General features: G+C 38.0%; 1 protein-coding gene across 1 annotated transcript; it reads left to right on the forward strand.

The window, feature by feature from the left end:
* The first annotated feature begins 18,765 nt into the window (after window positions 1–18,765).
* LOC125932160 (zinc finger X-linked protein ZXDB) lies at window positions 18,766–22,678 on the forward strand. The gene has a single exon (XM_049644625.1). The coding sequence runs from the start codon at window positions 19,072–19,074 to the stop codon at window positions 21,571–21,573; it is 2,502 nt and encodes an 833-aa protein (XP_049500582.1). The 5' UTR covers window positions 18,766–19,071; the 3' UTR covers window positions 21,574–22,678.
* Window positions 22,679–23,211: the final 533 nt, after the last annotated feature.

The raw sequence follows: 23,211 nt of genomic DNA on the forward strand, positions 1-23,211 counted from the left end.
GAAAAGACTATCCAATGGAAAAAATATAGTCTCTTTATCAAATCATGCTGAGAGAACTGGACAGCAACATGAAGAAGAATAAAACTGGACCACTCTTACACAATACACAAAAATAAACTCAAAATGGATGAAAGACCTAAATGTGAGACAGGAAACCATCAAAACCCTAGAGGAGAAAGCAGGCAACCCCCTCTTTGACCTCATCCATAGCAACTTCTTGCTTGACACATCTACAAAGGCAAAGGAACTAGAAGCAAAAATGAACTGTTGGGACCTTATCAAGAGAAAAACCCCTGCACTGCAAAGGAAACAATCAACAAAACTAAAAGGCAACCCACAGAGTGGGAAAATATATTTTCAAATGACATATCGGATAAAGGTTCAATATCCAAAATGTATAAAGAACTTACCAAACACCACACTCCCCCCAAAAAATAATCCAGTGAAGAATGGGCAGAAGACATGAATAGACACTTTTCCAAAGAAGACATCAAGATGGTCAACAGGCACATGAAAAGATGCTCAACGTCACTCATCATCAGGGAGATACAAATCAAAACTACATTGAGATACCACCTCACACCCAACAGAGTGGCTAAAATTAACAACTCAGGAAACAACAGATGTTGGCAAGGCTGCGGATAATTGGGAACACTCTTGCACTTTTGTTGAGAATGCAAACTGGTGCAGCCACTCTGGAAAACAGTGTGGAAGTTCCACAAAAAATTAAAAATGGAATTACTCTATGACCCAGCAATAGCACTACTAGAAATTTATCCAAAGGATACAGGAGTGCTGATTCATAGTGGAAAATGCACCCTAATGTTTATAGCAACACTTTAAACAATAGTCAAATTATGGAAAGAGCCCAAATGTCCATCAACTGATGAATCAATAAAGAAGATGCGGCTTATGTATACAATGAAATATTACTTGGCAATGAGAAAGAATGTAATCCTGTCATTTGCATCAAGGTGGATGGAAGTGGAGGGTATTATGCTAAGTGAAATAAGTAAGTCACAGAAAGACAAATATCATATGTTTTCACTCATATGTGGAACTTGAGAAGCTTATCAGAAGACCACGGGGGAAGGGAAGGGGAAAATTAGTTTCAAACAGAGAGGGAGGCAAACAATAAGAGACTCTTAAATACAAGAGAACAAACTGAGCGTTGATGGGGGGATGGCGGAGGAGAGGGGAGAATGGGTGATGGGCATTGAGGAGGGCACTTGTTGGGATGAGCACTGGATGTTGCATGTAAATGATGAATCACGGGAATCTACCCTGTAGGGCACACTGTATACACTGTATGTTAGGTAACTTGACAATAAATCATGTTAAAAAACAGTAGAAAACAGGCAACAATCTCTTTGACCTCTGCCGCAGCAACATCTTACTAGACATGTCTCCAGAGGCAAGGGAAACAAAAGCAAAAATAAATTATTGGGACCTCATCAACATAAAAAGCTTCTGCACAGCAAAGGAAACAACCAACAAAACTAAAAAGCAATCAATAAAATGGGAGAAGATATTTTCAAATGACATTTTGGATAAAGGGTTGGTATCCAAAATGTATAAAAAATGTATAAATCACAACACCCAGAAAAACAAATAATCCAGTAAAGCAATGGACAAAAGACATGAACAGATACTTTTCCAAAGGAGACATCCAGATGGCTAATAGACATGTATAGGTGCTCAAGATACTCATCATCAGGGAAATACAAATCAAAACCATGATGAGATACAACCTCACACCTGTCAGAATGGCTAAAATAAACAACTTAGCAACGGATGCTGGTGAGGATGTGGAGAAGGGGGCACCCTTTTGCATTGTTGTTGGGAATGGAAACTGATGCAGCCACTGTGGAAAATAATATGAAGTTTCTTAAAAAATAAAAAATTAAAGTTACCATAAGAACCAGCAATTGCACTACTACATATTTATCCAAAGTATACAAAATGCTGATTCAAAGAGACTCAGGCACCCCAAAGTTTATAGCAGTACTATCAACAATAGCCAAATTATGGAAAAAGCCCAAATGTCCATAAACTGTTGAATGGGTAAAGAAGAAATGGTATATATATACAATGTAACATTACTTGGGGATCAAAAAGAATGAAATCTTGACATTTGTAACAATGTGGGTATGACTAGAATGGGTTTTGCTAGGTGAAATAAGTCAGTCAGAGAAAGATAAGTATCACATGATTTCACTCATATGTGGAATTTAAGAAACAAAACAGATGAACATAGGGTAAGGAAAAGTTAAATAAGATAAAAAGATAGAGGGAGGCAAACCATAAAGACTCATAAAGACAGATAAAAAAACCGAGGGTTGCTGGAAGGGTGTTGGGTGGGGGGATGGGCTAAATGTGTAATGGGAGTTAAGGAGGGCACTTGTTGGGATGGGCACTGGGTGTTAAATGTAAGTGATGAATCACTGAATTCTATCCCTGAAACCATTATTACATTATATTTTAACTGACTTTTTAAAAAATAAAATTTGTAAGAAAGAAAAAAATTAAAATTAAAAATTGTTCCTTCTGTATCAAAAAAACAAAGCACAAACAAAAACCAAAATCAACCAAACAGAGGAACCCAAAATTAGCTGTATCCTGTTGCCCTGGAGCTTAAGGGCAGCACTCTAAGATCAGTATACTTTGTGCCTGGGAGGGGTTTGTTCTGGTCTTCAGATGTCATTGTTTAATGTATTTAGGTGCTCCAATGTTGGGAGGTTATATTTGCAATTGTTATTTCCCCTTGGTTAATTGACACCTTTACTGTTCTATAAATATCTTCTTTGTCTCTTATCATAGTCTTTGACATAAATTTTATTTTGTCTAATATAAGTATAATTACTATGCTTTCTTTTGATTTCTAAATGTATGGGATATTTTTTCCTTACCTTCTCTGTGAACTTATTATAGTTATCTTGAAACTTGAAGTGAGTCTCTTGTGGGCATTAATATATAGTTGGGTCTTGTGTGTTTGCATATAAGTATGTGTGTTTTTATATATTCAGCCATCCTGCAAACTTTTGTTTGGATAATTTAATCAATTTACATTTAATATAATAATAGGTTAGGAGTTATAACTGCCATATTGTTAATTGTTTCATGGCTGTTTTTTAAGTTCTTTTGTCCCTTCTATCTTTGGCTTCCTTTGTGAATTGATGATTTTCTGTAGTGGTATATACGTTGATTCCCTTCTCTTCATCATTTTTTAAAAATCTACATATGATTTGTTTTGCAGTTACCCTGAACATTACTTGAAAAAGCTTATTGATATAGTAGCCCACTTTAAACTGATGACATCACTTTGATCTCATATAAAAGCACTACCAATATTACTTCTCTATCCATATTTTATGTTTTAGATGTCACATTTTACATGTTCTTATATTGTACCTTTATTACACATTATTGCAGCTATACACATTTAATTATTTTTTCCTCAAACTTTATACTATAATAAATATATACATGCTATACAATACCATATTGCAATGTGAGAGTATTCTGAATATTTCTATATTCTCATTTTTATCAATGTGTTCTATATTTCCATATGCTCTTTTTATTTGAGTATAGTTGACACACAATGTTACAGTAGTTTCAGGTGTACAACTTATTGATTTAACAAGTTTATACATAATGCTATATTCATCACAAGTATCGCTAACATCTGTCCCATTATATTGCTATTATGATATCATTGACTGTAATCCTCATGCTTTGCTTTTTATTCCCACAACTTACTCAGTTCCATAACTGGAAGCCTGTATCTCCCTCTCTTCATCACTCATTTTGTCCAACCACACCCCCACCTTCCCCTCTGACAACCATCAGTTTGTTCTCTGTGTTTATAGTTCTGCTTCTGCATTTTGATTGATAAGTATTTTTCTACATTCCAATTATAAGTGGAATCATATGGTAATTTTCTTTCTCAGTCTGACTTATTTTACTTAGCATAATACCCTCCAAGTCCATCCATATTGTTTCAAATGGCATAATCTCATCCTCTGTTATGGCTGTGTAACATTCCATTGTGTATATATACCACATTTTCCTTGTCCTTTTGTATATTGATAGACACATTGTTTCCACATCTTGGCTATTGTATATAATGCTGTAATAAACATAGGGTTGCACATACATTTTCAAATTAGTGTTTTCACTTTCCTTGGGTAAATAATTCCAGTGGAATTATTGGATCATATGGCATTTCCAGTTTTAAGTTTTTGAGGATCCTTGGTACTTTTTTCCACAGTGGCTGTACCAATTTAAATGCCCATCAACAGTACAAAAGGATTCCTTTTCCTCTACATCCTTGCCAACAGTTGTTTTTTGTCTTCTTAAATTTGGCCATTGTAACAGGCATCAGGAAATGTCTCATTGTAGTTTTGATTTGCATTTTCCTGATGATTAGTAATGTTGAACGTGTTTTCATATGTCTGTTGGCTATCTGTATGTCTTCTTTGGAAAACTGCCTATTCATGTGTTCTGCCCATTTTTAAATCAGATTGCTTTTCGGGAGTTCAGTTGAACGAGTTCTTTATACATTTTGGATATTAACCCCTTTTTGTATATATCATTTGTATATGTCTTCTCCCATTCAGTAGGTTGTCTTTTTGCTTTGTAGATGTTTTCTTTGATGTGCAAAAGCTTTATGTGTTGATGTAGTCGCAATAGATTATTTTTGCTTGTTTCCCTTGCAATAGGAGACTTGTCTAGAGAAAATACTGTGTTATCTTGAAGGATTTTCATGCTGAAAAATGCAGCTGGTATTTTAATAAGGATTTCATTAAAAGTGCAGATTGTTTTGGTTAATATAGACATTTTAAAAATATTTGTTTTTCCAGGCCATGAGCAAGAAAATATCTATTTCTTTGTGTCATCTTCAATTTCTTACATCAGTGTTTTATGTTTGTCAGAGTATAGACCTTTTATCTCTTTGGTTAGGTTTACTCCTAGGTACATTCTGGGTTTTAGTGTAATTGTAAGCAGGATTGATCCCTTGATTTCTTTTTCTGCTGTTTTATTATTGGTGTATAGGAATGAAGCAATTATCTGTACGTTGATTTTGTGTCCTGCAACTTTACTGAATTCTTGTATCAGTTCTAGCAATTCTTTGGTGGAGTCTTTCAGTTTTCCTATATAGAGTTTTATATCATCTGCAAATACAGAAAGTTTTATTTCTTCCTTAGAAATTTGGATATTTTTTATTTCCTTTAGTTGCCTGATTTCTGTGGCTAGGACTTCCAGTACTATGTTAAATAAAAGTAGTGAGTGTGGATATCCCTGCCTTGTTCCTTACCATAGAAGAAAAACTCTCAGTCTTTCTCCATTGACAATCATATTAGCTGTGGGTCTTTTATATATGCCTCTATTATGCTGAGGTACATTCCCTCTATCCCTACTTTTTTGAGGATTTTTATCATGAATGGATGTTGTACATTGTCAAATGATTTTTCTGCACCTATTGAAAGGAAAATATGGTTATCATTCCTTTTATTAATGTGGTGTACCACATTGATTGATTTGTGAATACTGAGCCACTTGCAAACCATAAATAAATCCCAATTGATTGTAGTGAATGATATTTTAAGGTCATCTTGGATTAAATTAATTAGTATTTTAGTAAGAACTTTTTGCATTCAAGGGAACCTGGGTGGCTCAGTCAGTTAAGTATCTGACCTGCTTTCAGCTCAGGTCATCGTCTCACATTTGTGTGAGTTCAAGTTCCATGTCGGACTCTAAGCTGACAGTGTGGAGTCTGTTTGGGATTCTCCCCCTCTCCCTCTCTCTCTGCCCCCTCTCTTTCTCTCCCTCTCACCCCTCTCAGGATAAATAAATAAAATAAAATAAAATAATTTTGGCATCCACATTCATCAAGATATTGGCCCATAGTTCTCTTTTTCAGTGTCTGCTTTATCTGATTTTATTTATTTATATATTTTTAAATATGTAATTTATTGTCAAATAAATTCCATACAACACCCAGTGCTCATCCCAACAGGTGCCCTACTCCATGCCTATCACCCACTTTCCCCACTTCTTTGGAAGTGTCTATTCATGTCTTTTGCCCATTTCTTCACTGGATTATTTGTTTTTAAGGTTGTGGAGTTTCATAAGTTCCTTATAGATTTTGGATACTAACCCTTTATCTGATATACCATTTTAAAATTCCTTCTTACATTCCATTGGTTGTCTTAGTTTTGTTGATTTTTTTTTCCTTTGCTGTGCAGTATTTTTTATCTTGATGAAGTCCCAGGAGTTCGTGTTTGCTTATGTTTACCTTATCTCTGGAGACATGTCTAGTAAGAAGTTTCTGTGGCTGAGGTCAAAGAGGGTGCAGACTGTGTTTGCCTCTAGGATTTTGATGGATTCCTGCCTCACAATTAGGTATTTCCTCCATTTTGAATTTATTTTTGTGTATGGTGTAAGAAAGTGGTACAGTGTCATTCTGCATTTCACTCTGTAGTTTTCCCAGCACCATTTGCTGAAGAGGCTCTCTTTTTCCCATTGGATACTCTTTCTTCCTTTGTTGAAAATTCGTTGGTCATACATTTGGAGGACCGTTTCTGGTTTCTCTATTCTGTTCCATTGATCCATGTGTCTGTTTTTGTGCCAGTACCATACTGTCTTGATGAATATAGCTTTCCAATACACCTTGCACTCTGAATCCTGATGCTTCCAGCTTTGGTTTTATTTTTCAACATTCCTTTGGCTCTTCAGGATCTTTTCTGATTCCATACAAATTTTAGAATTGTTTGTTCTAGCTCTGTGAAGAATGTTGGTGGGTTTGTTTTTTTTTTTTGATAGGGATTGCATTGAATGTGTAGATTGCCTTGGGTAGTATTGACATTTTGACAGTATTTTTTCTTTCATTCCATGAGCATGGAATGTATTTCCATTTCTTTATGTCTTCTTCAATTTCTTCATAAGCTTTCTATAGTTTTTAGTATACAGATATTTTACCTCTTTGGTTAAGTTTATTCCAAGGTATTTTATGGTCTTTGGTACAACTGTAAATGGGGTCAATTCCTTGATTTATCTTTCTGCTGTTTCTTTATTGTTGTATAGAAATGCAACCGATTTCTGTACATTAACTTTATATCCTGCAACTTTGCTGACTTCACTTATCAGTTCTAGCAGTTTTTGGTGGAGTCTTTTGGATTTTCCATGTAGAGTATCATGTAATCTGCAAAAAAATGAAAATTTGAGTTCTTCTTTGCCAGTTTGTGCACTTTTTATTTCTTTTTGTTATCTGATTCCTGAAGCTAGAATTTCCAGTACAGTGTTGAATGAAGGTGGTGAGTGTGGACAACCCTCTTGTCTTCCTGACCTTTGGGGAACAGCTCTCAGTTTTTCCCTATTGAGGATGATATTAGTTGTAGGTCTTTCATGTAAGGCCTATATTATGTTGAGGTATGTTCCTTCTATCCATACTTTCTTGAGGGTTTTTTTATCAAGTAAGGATGCCGTTTTCTGACAAATGTTTTTTCTGCACCTATTGACAGAATCATACGGTTCTTATCCTTTATTCTCTTAATGTGATGCATCATGTTGATTGATTTGTGAATATTGAACAGCTCTGTAGCCCAAGAATGAATCCAACTTGATCTTGGTGCATAATTCTTTTAATATACTGTTGAGTTTAATTTGCTAGTATCTTGTTGAGAATTTTTGCATCCAAGTTCATCAAGGATATTGGCCTGTAATTATCCTTTTTAGTGTTTTTTTTTTTTTTGTCTGGTTTTGGAATCGAGGTTTTGCTGGCTTCATAGAATGAGCTGGTAAGCTTTCCTTCCATTTCTACTTTTTGGAACTATTTGAGAGTAGGTATTAACTATTCTTTAAATGTCTGATGTAATTCCCCTGGGAAGGCATCTGGCCGAGGATTTTTATTTGTTAGGAGATTTTTGATAGCTGATTCCATTTCTTTGCTGGTTATGGGCCTGTTCAAATTTTCTATTTTTTTTCCTGTTCGAAATTTGGTCGTGTGTAAGTGTCTAAGAATTGACCGTTTCTTCCAGATTGTCCAGTTTGTTGGCATATAATTTTCCAAGTATTCTCTTACAATTGTTCGTATTTCTGTGGTGTTGGTTGTGATCTTTCCTCTTTCATTCATGATTTTATCTATTTGGGTCCTCTCTTCTTTTTGAAGACTCTAGCTAGGTTTTATCAATTTTGTTTATTCTTCCACAAAACCAGGTCTTAAGTTTAATTGATGTGTTCTACTGTTACTTTTGATTCTATCTCATTTATTTATGCTCTACTCTTTATTATTTTCCTTTATCTGTTGGCTTTGGGCTTTATTTACTGTTAATTTTCTAGCTCTTTTAGGTGTATGATTAGGTTGTATCTTTTGGACATTTCTTGCTTCTTGAGATAGGCCTGAATTTCAATGTACTTTCGTATTTAGACTGCCTTTGTTGAATTGCGAAGGGATTGGAGTGTCATGTTTTCATTCTCATTTCCTTCCATTTTTTTTAAAATTTCTTCTTAATTTTCTGGATAACCCATTGATTCTTCAGTAGGATGTTCTTTAACCTCTATGTATTTGAGGGCTTTCCAAATTTTTCCTTGTGGTTGGTTTCAAGTTTCATAGTGTTGTGATCTGAAAATATGCATGGTATGATCTCAGTCTTTTTGTACCTTTGAAGACTGCTTAGTGACCCAGTATCTGATGTATTCTGGAGAATGTTCCATGTGCACTCAAGAAGAATGTGTATTCTGCAGCTTTAGGGTGGAATGTTCTGAATATATCTGTTAAGCCCATCTGGTCTAGTGTGTTATTCAAACCATTGTTTGAATCGTTTGAATTCCCTTGTTTATTTTCTGCTTAGATCTGCCCATTGTTGTAAGTGGGGTATTAAAATCTCCTCTTATGGTATTATTATCAATAAGTTTGCTTATGTTCATGATTAATTGATTTATATATTTGGGTGGTCAAGTTGGGGGCATAAATATTTACAATTGTTAAATGTTCTTGATGGTAAATTCCTAGCAGTGCTATTGCTGGGTCATAGGGTAGGTCTATTTTTAATTTTCTGAGGAAACTCCACACTGCTTTCCAGAGTGGCTGCACCAATTTGCATTCCCACCAACAGTGCAAGAGGGTTCCCGTAAAAAAAAATAAATAAAATAAATAAAAAATAAAAAAAATAAATGTTCTTGATGGGTAAACCCATTAATTATGATATAATACCCTTATTCATCTGTTGTAACAGCCTTTGTTTTAAAATCTAGTTTGTCTGAAAGAAGTATGGCTATTCTGCCTTTCTTTTGATGTCCATTAGCATGATAGATGGTTCTGTATCTGCTCATTTCCAATCTGCAGGTGTCCTCAGGACTAAAATGAATCTTTTGTAGGCAGCATATAGATGGATATTGTTTTTTAAAATCCATTTTGCTACCTTGTATCTTTTGATTGGAGCATTTAGTCTATTTACATTCAGTGTGATTATTGAAAGATATGCATTTAGTGCCATTTTGGTATCTGTAGATTTGGTGTCTCTGGTATGTTCACTGGTCCTTTGTAGTGTTTGCTGCTTTCATATTTTTTTTTCTCTGCTCAGAGCATCCTTTATAATTTCTTTCAGGTTTAGTTTAGTGGTCATGACCTCCTTTAGTTTTCCTTTGTCTGAGTAAGTCTTTATCTATCCTTCTAATCTAAATGATAGCCTTGCTGGATAAAGGATTGTTGGCTGAATATTTTTCCTTTTCAACACATTGGATATTTCTTACCACTCCTTTCCAGCCTGCCAAGTTTCTCTGGACAGGTCTGTTGCTAACCATATGTGTCTACCTTTGTAGAATTAAGGACCTTTTGTCCTTAACTGCTTTCAGAATTCTCTCTTCATCCTTGTATTTTGCAAGTTTTACTATGATATGTCATGATGTTGGCCTGGTTCTAGTAAGCCTTATGCCTCTTATTCTTTGTATTCTTCTTCTGGAACTCCTATGATATAGCTATTCGTTTGTATTTTGGAATCACTTAGGTCTCTATGTCTCCCCTCAGGGTTGATTAATTTCCTTTCCCTCTTTTTTTCAGCTTCATTATTTTCCATTATTTTATCTTCTATATCAATTCTTCTCTCCTCTGCTTCTTCAATCCTCTCTGGCACTGTATCTAGTATTTATTTTGCATCTCAGTTACAGCATTTTTATATTCATCCTGACTAGTTCTTAGGTCTTTGATCTCTGCAACAAGGGTTTCTGTGGTGATTTTTATGCTTTTTTCAAGACCAGCTAGTAGTTTTATGACTGATGTTCTAAATTCTTTAGATATTTTATCTATATCTGTTTTGAGCAAGTCTCTGGCTGTGATTTCTTCTTGACCTTTTATTTTGGGGAGAATTCCTGCATCTTTTCATTTGGGCTACGTTTCTGTCTTTTGCATGTTTTAAAAGCTTGTAATATGCCCTGCATCTGAAAGTACTACTATATTAAAAAGGGGGTCATACACTGTCCAGGCGTGGAACTCCAAAAACTGTTTCTGGTGTATGCATGGTGTATGTGCACTCTGCTCTTGGGTTGGCTGCTCTTTCCCACTGGTCTGTCCTCAACAGAGGTCTTCCTTGCTTGCAGTGGTGGAATGTTAGGGCCTTCAACTAGGTGTGCTTTGATTTCTTTGTTGAAGTAACCATGGGAAAAAAGGTGGGAGGTCTAATCTTATAAAAAGATAAAAGGAAAGGGGAGAAAAGAAAACCATACAGAGGATAAAAAGAGTAGAAGGAAGATTCCAAGGAAAGAGAGAGGGGAAAAATGGGAAAAAAAAATAAAGGCAGAAGAAAAGGAAAATGAAAGAAAAAGAAAGGAATAAATGAGACTGATAAAAAAATAAAAAAAGGCAAAAAGAGATGACAATAAACATTTAGAAACTATGAGGTTGATTCCAAAATAAAAAAGAAAAAGAGTTTTAAAAAAAGAAAACAAAAACAGAGACTTGTCTGTTGGTGCCTGTGGGTGGTGGCTGTGGTGGTTTGGAGGAGAGGCCAGCTGCCTTGGGTTGGACTCAGTCTTGCTGCAGTAAATAATAAGTTGGTAGGCATGGAGGGGAAGGATTTATTGTAAGTGGGTCCTGCCTCCACTGGGGGCAACTGTGCTGCTCTCTGAAGTTCCACCATGTTGGTGTTGGGGGAAAAAGTGGCATCACCCCAATCTCTCCTTCCCGGTCCAGGGATCTCCACCCACAACATTCAGCCAGCCTTCACAGAATAGCAAAGGCAGTCAGCTCACCATGTGCCACACCTATCTTGAAACTTTTCCTTGGTGCACAGCTGGGATTCAAAGCCCAAAGTCTTAAAAGACCCAGCACAGTGTAGATCTTCTCCCTTCATCTGGAGTAGAACCTCTCCACCCTGCTGATGAAAGGCCTTTGGCTGGTACCTGTAGGATCTTTTGCCTTGGAGGGGCAATAAACCTACTTACCAGAGTACTCCAGGAAGGGGACTGTTCTCTCCCAGTGCATCCAGGAGATCACTACACCATGCTATCCACTTCAGGGCCACCTTACTTCTCCCCAGGAGTGTGATCCATGGCTCTGCTCCAGAGAAAGTCACCCACTTCCAGAACCTCAGAGTTTGAGTTCCAGAATGTGTTTTCAAAAAAGACACTCAGTACTTCACGCTTCCCAGTCTGGTCCAGAGACCATTGTGCTAACTCAATGCCACACTTTCACAACTCCTCTCTCTTTCTCTCCCTTTTGTCTCATTGAAATGGTGTTTTCTCTCTGTGCTTATGTCATTTTGTCTCCCCCAATTCATTTCCATGAACCTTGCTCTTGCCAGGCTGTCTCCTTCCAAGTGTGGAGATCCTTCTGCCACCCTACAGATTGATTTCCTGTGTGTTCCAAGTAATCTGACCTCAATACAGCTGTGTTTGAGGGAGGTGGAAAACCAAGGGCCCCCCACTTCTCTGCCATCTTAGTTTCCCTCATTTTATAGTCAATCTAATGAAAGGTTTGTTAATTTTGTTATCTTTTCAAAGAGTGAAGTTTTCATTTATTTTGTCTTTTTTATATTCATTTTTTTCATGCCTAACCTAATCCTTATTTCCTTCCTTTACATTAGATTTGTGTTTAATTCTTTGGTTTTTAGCTCCTTAAGTTGTAAAATGAATTTGTTGATTTGATACCTTTCTCCCTTTTAAAAGTGTTTTTCAGTATAAATATCCCTCACTGCACTTCTTTCACTATATCCTATAAGTTTTGATATATTGTGGTTTCATAATTTGTCTAAACATATTTTTTATATTCCCTTTTGATTTGTTGCTTGGTCACTTTTTAAAAAATAAGGTGTTTTATTTCCACACATCATTGAATTTTCCAGTTTTCCTTCTGCTATTGATTCCTATTTGCATTAGATTGTGTTTGGAAAATATTTTTGTATGATTTCAAACTTTTCAAATTTATTTAGTCCTGTATTATAGTATAAAATATTATCTATCCTAAAGAATGTGCACTGTGCACTTAAAAATGTGCATGTTGCTGTTACTGAGTGCAGTGTTCTCTATATGTCTGCTGAGTCTCATTGATTTATAGTGCTGTTGATATTTTCTATTCCCTTTTTGATATTTTGTCTGGTTGGTCTATCCATTACTAAAAGTTGGCTATTGAAGTACCCAACCATTATTGTAGAACTATTTCACACTTCATTGTTTTTGAATGTTTGCTTTGTAAGTTTTGGAGTTCTGGTATTTTATGCATATATTTTTATAGCTGTCATATCTTCTTGATGAATTGAAATTTTATCAATACATAGTTCCCTTTGTTTTCTTTAATGACAGGTTTTACACTAATGTCTGATTGCCTGATATTAATATAGCCACCCCAGCTCCCTTTTGGTTACAATTTGTATAGAATATATTTTTCCATCTTTTCAATTTCAACCCATGCACATCCTTAGATCTAAAGTGTTTCTCTTACAGACAGAATATTTTAGAAGCATATTTTTTTAAAAAAATCCATTCCAACCATCTTTGCCATTTGATTGAGGAGTTTAATCCATTTATATTTAAGGAATTTACTGATACAGGACTTACTTTTGACACTTTTTTATTTGTTTTCTGTATGTCTTGTAGGATTTTGTCCTTCATTGCCATCATTGCTGCCTTCCCTTGTGTTTAATATATACACTTTCATATATATGTATATATATATACATACATATTTTATACATAGTATATTTACTTTCTGGTTACCAGGGAGATTATATAACAACCTGAAGTTACAATGATCTATTTTTAATTAACCCCAACATGACTTCACCTGGAAACAAAACCTCTATTGCTTACAGCTCAATCACCCCCCACTTACGGGGGATGTAATAACAACATCACAAATTACATTAGCATAGATTTATACTTATTTTTATGCATTTGTCTTTTAAATCTTGTAGAAGTTAAAAAATTTGATATATAAACCAAAATTACAAATTATTGGGTTTTTAAAAATGTTTACCAGAGATCTTTTTATCTTCACATGGCCAGGAGTTATTTTCTAGGATCCTTTGATTTCAATCCAAAGGACTGCTTTTACTATTTCTTATAGAGTAGGTCTAGTGGTAGTAAAATCTCTTAGCTTTTGATTATTTGGGAATATTTTCACTTCTCTTACACTTTTGAAGGACAATTTTACTAAATACAGTAGACAGTTTTTTTTTTTTCCTTCAGTACTTTGAATACATCATTTCACTGACTCTGGTCACCAAGTTTTACATCATTTCACTGACTCTGGCCACCAAGTTTTATGCTGAAGATTACACTGACATTTTTATCAAAATACTGTGTACATGATGAATTGCTTATCTATAGCTGTTTATGGGAATCTCTTCCTTTGGCTTTCAACATTTTTATTATGATGTATCATAGGGTTTATCCTACTTGGATTACAATAGTCTTCTTATTATGTAGATTTCCACAAATTTGGGAATCTTTTAGCTACCACCCAGAGGGGAAGAGGAAACAGTAACTCTTGAGACAGAGGGAAATAACAGAGGTGTTTAAATATTTAGGTCACATAGCTCAGCAGCTAGAGTTGGAGTCTTTGGGTCAGAGAGCTCTGAAGGCAAGCACTGGTGTTTCATAGCCCCAGGATTTGTCTTAATTATGGATAACATATTTTGGGTGTAGTTTTGTGGGGTATGCAAAGCAGGAAATTCTAAATGGCTAAAATATGTTTATTTGGGAAATATTTAAAGAAATTAGATGTGTAAAAAATTTGAGTTTGGTGCTGGTGGGCTTTGAGCTAATGGATGTAGCCTGCTGTGAAGAAGTAAGCAACAAAGAGCTCAATATACACAGGCAATCTTTAACTCACTTAAATAGCTATATGCCCCTTAGTTAGCCACTCTGATTAATCTGACTGACAAGGTCTGGGATCAGATGTATAGAATTAGTAGTATTAACAGGACCTTAAGCAGCAAAGTGGAATCAATCTGCAGTGGGGACTTCAGTCATGCCCAACACTAAGGGGTTGTAGCTGAACCAATCCCATCAGCTATCGTGGTTTTCCTTAGTAAGACACAATAACTTAACTTTCTGTATTGACCTTTTTGCTTTGTCCAAGGCATTAATGCAGGTATAACAGGATGTATTAGCAATTGCAAGGCTCCACCTTGCTCCACAAGCAGGAAGTCTATGACAATTCTTTCATCCATAACAAGATGGACATGAATACCTTCTAAGGCCAAAGTGGAGTTTCCATAAATATTTGCAATCCTCTTATGAGTCCTTTTAGATGTAAATCGGAGTATTTTGAGGAGAGGAAAATTAATGCTTGGCTTCTACACAAATGCAATAATGAGAGATATCAATCACCTTGGGATGGGGTAATTAATCCCTTGAATGAACTGGTGTTTTTGAGAGAAAGAGAAGTTATTTAAAGTCTGAGATTAGTGTAGAAGAGCAGAGGCCTGTCTGAAATAAAGTAGGAGCTGATGTGGACAAATTTACTGAGGGATCTCTGAGGCAGACATTTTCTTTTTTTTTGTTTTAATTTTTTTTAATGTTTATTTATTTTTGAGACAGAGAGAGAGCATGAACGGGGGAGGGTCAGAGAGAGACAGAGACACAGAATCTGAAACAGGCTCCAGGCTCTGAGCTGTCAGCACAGAGCCCGATGCGGGGCTCGAACTCACAGAGTGCGAGATCATGACCTGAGCCAAAGTCGGTCACCCAACTGACTGAGCCACCCAGGCGCCCCTGGAGCAGACATTTTCTAAAATTGGTAAAAAGCCTTATAATGTAGATGAAAAATAGAAAAAAAATCAGCTGTCAGAAGTGATCAACAAATCATTGCACATGAAAAATAGAAATTAATATTCTCTACTCTGCAATCACCCCTCTTATGAGACTTTAGATCTTTGTGTTATGTGGCACTTGGTAGTGGGGACAGTTTGGTTTAAAGGACCACAAATTTATAGGCCATATACTCTGCCTTTAATGAACAAAAGTCATCCTTATTATGCCATTTCACTTAATATTATGGGTATTTAATCTAGAAAATTAAAATTTCATAAAACATGGCAGCCCAGTTTTGGATAATTGGTTTTTTAGTATAAATTGGTTTGTTTAAAGCAAACACTTATATATCTGGAATTTTCATTAACTTTTTAAATAAAATTTTTTCTAGATTCTCTGAAAACTCTACTTCATTGCAGGTATTTTAAATTTATTATCATTGTAAAGACTAGGTAAAATCTTCAGGATCATGATTTGTCAAAAATCAAAAGATAAGTCCACCAGAATGTAAGAATTTTTTTCGAAGCATTTATGAAATATAGAGATGATATCATGGAAGTGTTTATAGAAGTAATGAAAATGGTTTTAAATGAAGCAACTGGTTTATAAAAATTAGGGGAAGTACATGAGAAAAATAAAACAAGTTTATGTTTTTTGTGGAGACTTATGTATTTGTTAGAACAACCTTGGTATTGTGGTTCATATTTGAATCTGTGTAACATAAGTATCATAAGCATATGAATAAATACCTGTATAAGTACACATATTGAGAGCCTAAGATAGGGAATTATTAAATGATGGTAAAATAATTTTTATTCAGCAAATAATTTGTCTTTTGCCTTTAAAACTTGATTTCTAAGGACTGGTAGTCCAAAAAAGTGCAATAGATAGTTGTTTGTGACTGGTTACTTTTGTGTAAAAACAAAACAAAATAAGAAAAGGGCTCATTTGTGGGCTCTTGGGCCCCAAACAGCATATGAGCCAGTGAAGAGGAAATAATGTATGAGTGAGAAACAGTATATGTGTTCATTGAGAGCATACAGGAGGCAAACATTCTAGCAAATATTAGTTTTCCTGATGAATCAAAACATCACCAAGGTCATATAAGAGCAATATCCCCCAGAGTTGGCTGGTAACCATCTGAGAGTAGGACATCTAAACATGCACTGGTTGTGTTGTCTATCCACTACAGTTAGGATTTGGATATGTTGCTAGCATTTACTTTGGACAATATCTTTTTTGCCAACTGTGTGTCAAGAACTATGAAAGGTATAAGTTTTTACCCTATTTGTAAGCTAACAATTTGGTCTGACACAATTCCATAGATGCTGGAAGAAGATAAAAGCACCTGAGTCAGATATAAAAAGAACTATTTACAATTGCCAAATTATGGAAGCAGCCCAAGTGTCTTTCAAATGATAAATGGATAAATAAGATGTATATATACACAGTGGAATATTATTCAGCCATAAAAAAGAAAACTTGTCATTTGAAACAACATGGAGCCAGAGAGTATAATGCTAAGTGAAACAAGTCAGACAAAGACAAATATATGATTTCATTAATATGTGGAATTTAAGAAACAAAACTCAAAGGGGAAAAAAACAGAGAGATTAAGAATATCAAGAAATAGACTTTTAATTGTAGGGGACAAAGTGATGGTTACCAGTGGGGAGGCAGTGGGGGGATGTTGGTTAAATAGGTGATGAGGATTAAGGAGTGCACTTGTCCTGATAAGCTGATGATCACTGGGTGATATATGGAATTGCTGAACCACTATATATGATACCTGAAGCTATATAATATATAACACTATATATTGAATAACTGAAATTAAAATAAAAACTTTTTAAAAAGTTTCAGATTTCACATTTATATCTCACCATTGCCAGAGTGATAGTTAAGAGAGCTAGACCAGGCAGCAGGTCCAACCAGCATTTACAAGACAAACTCCCTGTTCATACATAAGTCCTTGTGTATATGGTCTTAGAATGGCCTGGGATAAGAAGCCAATCCAGTCATATGTGTGAAGAAAAAGCTGTGAGCTAATTTGTCTCATGTGGTTTCTTTTTTTTTTTTAATTTTTTTTAACGTTTATTCATTTTTGAGACAGAGAGAGACAGAGCATGAACAGGGGAGGAGCAGAGAGAGAGGGAGACACAGAATCTGAAACAGGCTCCAGGCTCTGAGCTGTCAGCACAGAGCCCGACGTGGGGCTCGAACTCACGGACCGTGAGATCATGATCTGAGCCGAAGTCTGACGCTTAACCGACCGAGCCACCCAGGCGCCCCAAGTCTCATGTGGTTTCTGAGCCCACGAGTTGAATGTGCTTAAATCATTGGTAGTACTAGGAAGAGAGTACAAAAGTACAAGGATGAGCAGATTTTAAAATATTTTTCTCCTGATTTAGTGGTATCTTATTCTATGAAATACAGGCACACCAAAAAAAAAAAAAAACATTTTAATTAAAATGTCTCACCTCAATATAAGTTACAAGTCAAAGTATTAACATTAACAGTTTTTGTTCCAAACTATTTTTCATGGCTATGTGTCTAACAAATGGCCTTGAAAGAAAGTAGAGATAGAATTTCCCTTTGCAACAGAGAGCATATTTGTGTGCTATTCAGCAACACGAACTTTGAGAAAGTTTTCTAAAAGTCCCTTTAAAACAATGGAGTTTCCTATGCTATCATGCAGATCCATTGTCTGCCTATCCTATACCTGCAATGTTTCTTATCACTAGCATGGGACTTGGGGACTGAGAGTAACCAGTGTAAAAAAGTTCATGCTGCCTGCTGCAGCATGACTAAGAGCATCAACATTAATACAATCATTAGGCATCACAGGCCAAATACATTACAGTCAGACTGGACCACCACACTGAAATGTAAGCAGGCACAACAGGACTATTCAATATGGTCCTGTGCATTATCTCAAGAGAGTCCATCACAGTGACTTAGGGTTTAACCTTATCATATTTAATGGCTACTCCTGTCCAGAGACCTCCATGTGCTGGAGAATCTAGATTAGCTAAGGAATGGTATAAGGTACGCTGTGAGATTGTACATGAAATTTAACATGGTGTTAAGGCAAAGAGTTAGTTTAGGTAGTACACTGTATAGGGAGAACCCAGGAGTGGGTTGGGTTCAATATAAATTGTTTCATCTTCAGGCTTTGCACTTCTACACTGAGCAGTGGTAATCTGTTTTGGCCTCACTTCTTACTCATTCTAATCTTTGCATCAGCAGGCCAAAAAAATTAACTATGAGACAAATTTTCCTGAGGAACTTGCTCAAACAGTTCTGGATATGGAACCTGTCCAGGAAAAAAAAAAAGACATCATTTTCAGTAGAATTTGCTGGAACTATGGTAATTTAATGCTGACACATAGAGCATTGTCGCAGGAATTTTCTGTCACTGGATTAAAAAAATCCAGCCATCCAGCCATCCAGTAAACTAATTTTAACACATGAAAAGTACTTAGTAACATGCTTAGCACTGGGAGGGGCTGGGAGTGTTTATTTTGGTATATACAGTGATGTACGAATTTAAGTTGCATTTAGTAGATAGATTCCTAGGTATTCCAGCACCATTTACCGAATGAACTGTCATTTCCTCATTATCTGGCAAGACCCTGATTTCCTACAAATATTGAATGTAGAACTTATTTTTGTACACCAGGCTCTGCCTCTGGACTTTCTGTTCTGTTCCAGAGACCCAGTACCAGAATATTTAAATCACTGTGTCGTTAAACACGTTTTAATATCTGATAGGGCCAGTTTCTGCGCACTGCACATTTTTTTTTTCCTTTCAGGAACATGTTCAGGCCCGCGGTAGGGGGCGGGGTCACGCCTCCTCCTCTGCTCTGGTTCCCGCGGAGCCAAAGGAACACGGAGATGGAAAACCCAAGGCTGCTCCCGGCTACCGGGGCGCGACAGAGCGGCGGTGCTGGCATCCCTGCGGGCGGCAGCCGGGTCCACGGAGGCCCTGACCCGCGGGCTGGCCAGGTCCCCGCGCGCCGACTCGTGCTGCTCCGTGGCCTCCAAGATGGCGGGCCCGGGAGGCGGCGCGAGGAGGCCCGCGCGGCCTCACGGGGCCCAGGCCCCAGCCCGTTGGCGACCAGGCCTGATTACGCTGGCGGCGGTGGCGACAGCGGCGACGGCGGTGGCAGCGACTTTTTCCTGGTGCTGCTGGACCCAGTGGGTGGTGATGTGGAGACCTCGGAAGCCCGCCAGGCCTCAGGGCCTGTCGGAAGGGAGGAGGCCCAGTCTGGCCCACAGCTCCAGAAGGGTGAGAGTGGCGCGAATCCCGCGGGCCTCATGGCGCTGGGTCCCTGTTGTCTGTCCGCGGTTCCAACACCAGTCTCGGCCCCTGCCCCAGGCTCGGGACCCGCCGCCACCTTCGCGGGCACCGTCACCATCCACAACCAAAACCTGCTTTTGCGCTTTGAGAATGGTGTCCTCACCCTTGCCACGCCCCCGCCGCCAGCCTGGGAGCCTGGGGTCGCACCTGCCCCTCAGCCTGGGGGTCTGATGGCTCACCAAACTGGGATCCCACACGCAGCGCAGCCCAGCGACTGCCCCGAGCTGCCGCCCGACCTCCTGCTGGCCGAACCGGCTGAACCGGTGTCTGCCCCGGCGCCTGAGGAGGAGGCAGAGAGCCAGCTCGCAGCCCAGAGCCCCCGCAGGCCGCTGGGCCCGGGCCCCGGGGTGGTGCTGTACCTGTGTCCCGAGGCCCAGTGCGGACAAACCTTTGCCAAGAAGCACCAGCTGAAGGTGCACCTGCTGACTCACAGCAGCAGCCAGGGCCAGCGGCCCTTCAAGTGCCCCCTGGGCGGCTGCGGCTGGACTTTCACCACCTCCTACAAGCTCAAGAGGCACCTGCAGTCTCACGACAAACTTCGGCCCTTTGGCTGCCCTGCGGAGGGCTGTGGCAAGAGCTTCACCACGGTGTATAACCTTAAGGCACACATGAAGGGCCATGAGCAGGAGAACTCATTCAAGTGCGAGGTGTGCGAGGAGAGCTTCCCTACACAGGCCAAACTCAGCGCCCACCAACGCAGCCATTTCGAGCCCGAGAGGCCCTATCAGTGCGCGTTTTCCGGCTGCAAGAAGACGTTTATCACAGTGAGTGCCCTGTTTTCCCATAACCGTGCCCACTTCAGGGAACAGGAACTCTTCTCCTGCTCTTTTCCTGGATGCAGCAAACAGTACGACAAGGCTTGTCGCCTGAAAATTCACCTGCGGAGCCACACAGGTGAGAGACCTTTCCTTTGTGACTTTGACGGCTGTGGCTGGAACTTCACCAGCATGTCCAAACTCTTAAGGCACAAAAGGAAGCACGATGATGACCGGAGGTTCATGTGTCCTGTGGAAGGCTGTGGGAAATCTTTCACGAGGGCCGAGCACCTGAAAGGCCACAGCATAACCCACCTGGGCACAAAGCCTTTTGTGTGCCCTGTGGAAGGCTGCTGTGCCAGGTTCTCTGCTCGCAGTAGTCTCTACATTCACTCCAAGAAACACTTGCAGGATGTGGACACTTGGAAAAGCCGTTGCCCAGTCTCTACTTGTAATAAACTTTTCACATCCAAGCACAGCATGAAGACCCACATGGCCAAAAGGCACAACCTCAGCCAGGATCTCTTAGCTCAGCTGGAAGCTGCAAATTCTCTTACACCCAGCAGTGAACTTACCAGCCAGGGACAGAGTGATCTCAATGATGCAGAGCTAGTGTCTCTCTTCTCTGATGTGCCTGGCAGTAGTTCTGCTGCAGTGTTGGACACAGCACTGGTGAACTCTGGAATCTTGACTATTGATGTGGCTTCTGTGAGTTCAACTCTGGCGGGGAACCTCCCTGCTAATAATAATAATTCCTTAGGGCAGGCTGTGGACCCTCGGACCTTGATGGCCACCAGTGACCTTCCCCAAAGTCTGGATACCTCTCTCTTTTTTGGAACAACAGCCTCTGGTTTTCAGCAGAGTCCCTTAGATATGGATGATGCCTCAAGTCTAAGTGTAGGGTCATTGGCATCTCTGGGCCCTTTGGCTATGAAAAACTTGAGTCAAGAACCCCAAGCTTTGACGCCCAGCAGCAAGCTAACAGTGGACACAGATGCTCTGACTCCTTCTAGCACCCTTTGTGAAAACAGTGTCTCAGAACTACTGACGCCAACCAAAGCAGAATGGAATGTACATCCTGACTCTGACTTCTTTGGACAGGAGGAAGAAACCCAGTTTGGATTTTCCAATCCAGCAGGAAACCATGGTTCTCAGAAAGAAACAGATCTTATTACAGTGACTGGCAGCTCATTTTTGGTATGAACTATTAACTCCTTGCCACATGGCTTACTTTTGTTAATTACACTCAATTTTAAGGATATTCTGGACTAAATGTTTACATGCAGTCATTTCCTATAGGTTTGAAAAAAAACAAAGTCCTGGGCTACGAGTCTGAGGATTTAAATTATGATCTTGACTCATGTCAAGTTGTGTGACCCTGAGCAAGTCACTTAACCTATCTGAGCCTTAATTTGCTTATTTACAAAATGAGGTGGTTTAAATAGATTGTTTCTAAGGTATTTTTAACTCTGTGATTACTTGATAATAAGCTATTTCCTTGGAAAAAAAAATAGGACATTTTTTAGTGATGGTGTTGCATGTGCTTTTTTTTTCCAAATGTACATAATGGTACACGAAGCAGCCATATGTTTTGCACCCAAATCAACTATTATTTATTCACAGTTTTGTTTATCTAATTTTCACTCTAACCCTTTTCAAGAAATATTTTGTAATAAATACCAGATATTACATCATTTCAATCATAATTATTCTATATATAGTTCTATAAAGGATGGGCTCTTTTGGAAAAAATTACAATTCCATTATCATACTTAAAGTTAACAATAACTCCTTAATACCAATAAGTATCTAGTCAGATTCCAATTTGCAGTTGTCCCATAAATATTTATTTTAATATTTTTAATACAGGATTCCAGTAAATCTCTTAAGTGTCTTTTTAATTTGTGTTTCCCCTTTGTCTCTTAACTTGCATAGATTGTTTTGCATGTAGCATTTGCCACAATCTTAAATTTTTGTGATTACATCCTTCTGGTGTTAAGTTCCTCTACCCTCTGTTTCCTGAATTTGGTCGTTGGATCTAGAGACTTGATCAGATTGGAAATGTGATTTTCGGGGCGGGAATATTTCCTAGGTTATGTTGTGTTCTTTTTTCAGGTAGTACATAATGTCTGGTTCTCTCTTTGTGATATGTGCAGTTGCTGCTGATGAATGAATTTATTCATGATTACCTGTGTTTCTGATATCATGGATTGTTTTTTGTAGAATTACTAGTAGTGGAGGAGGAAATGCTGTTTAAGGCATTTATAAAAGTTTAATAAAAATATTTAATTCCAGAATATTTTCTTAAACAGTGATATAATTAACAAGAAAAAGGATAATAAAAAAATGTTGGCTGTTCTCCCCATTTATATAACTTCCTGACCTTTTTAAATGAGGGCAGGATTTGTTTTTGTTGAAATTGCCAGCCTGAATTTTGACATGAAACAAACCCAGGGTCAAATTTGTGTGGGATAAGTGGCCTTGATAACTAAGCCTCAGTTTCATAGCCATCAAATGATCATAGTAATGCATACACATAACTAACATACTTTAGAATATTCTTCTTTTTAAGTTTTTAATATGTAAGGAAAAGTATTATGTGCTTTGGCATATTTTGAGGAATTTATATAATTTTTTTACCCTGTCAGGCCTCCCTACTCTAAGGGAGAAATTGAGATAATTTAATCCTATTCATGTTAGGCAATAAATTTTCTGAGGTTTAGCGTGAGGCAGGATAGGGAATGTCTTTATTTTCTCCCCTGAATAATTACCCCCTACTTCCAGGAATTTCTGTGGGGAAATTACAGGAGAGGAGACATTGCTTACAGGTATATCTGCATC

This window comes from Panthera uncia, chromosome X (assembly GCF_023721935.1).
Source record: "Panthera uncia isolate 11264 chromosome X, Puncia_PCG_1.0, whole genome shotgun sequence".
NCBI lineage: Eukaryota > Metazoa > Chordata > Mammalia > Carnivora > Felidae > Panthera > Panthera uncia.

Excerpts from the sequence above, each read along its gene's own strand:
- LOC125932160 (XM_049644625.1), top strand. The coding sequence starts at position 19,072 with ATGTTCAGGCCCGCGGTAGGGGGCGGGGTCACGCCTCCTCCTCTGCTC.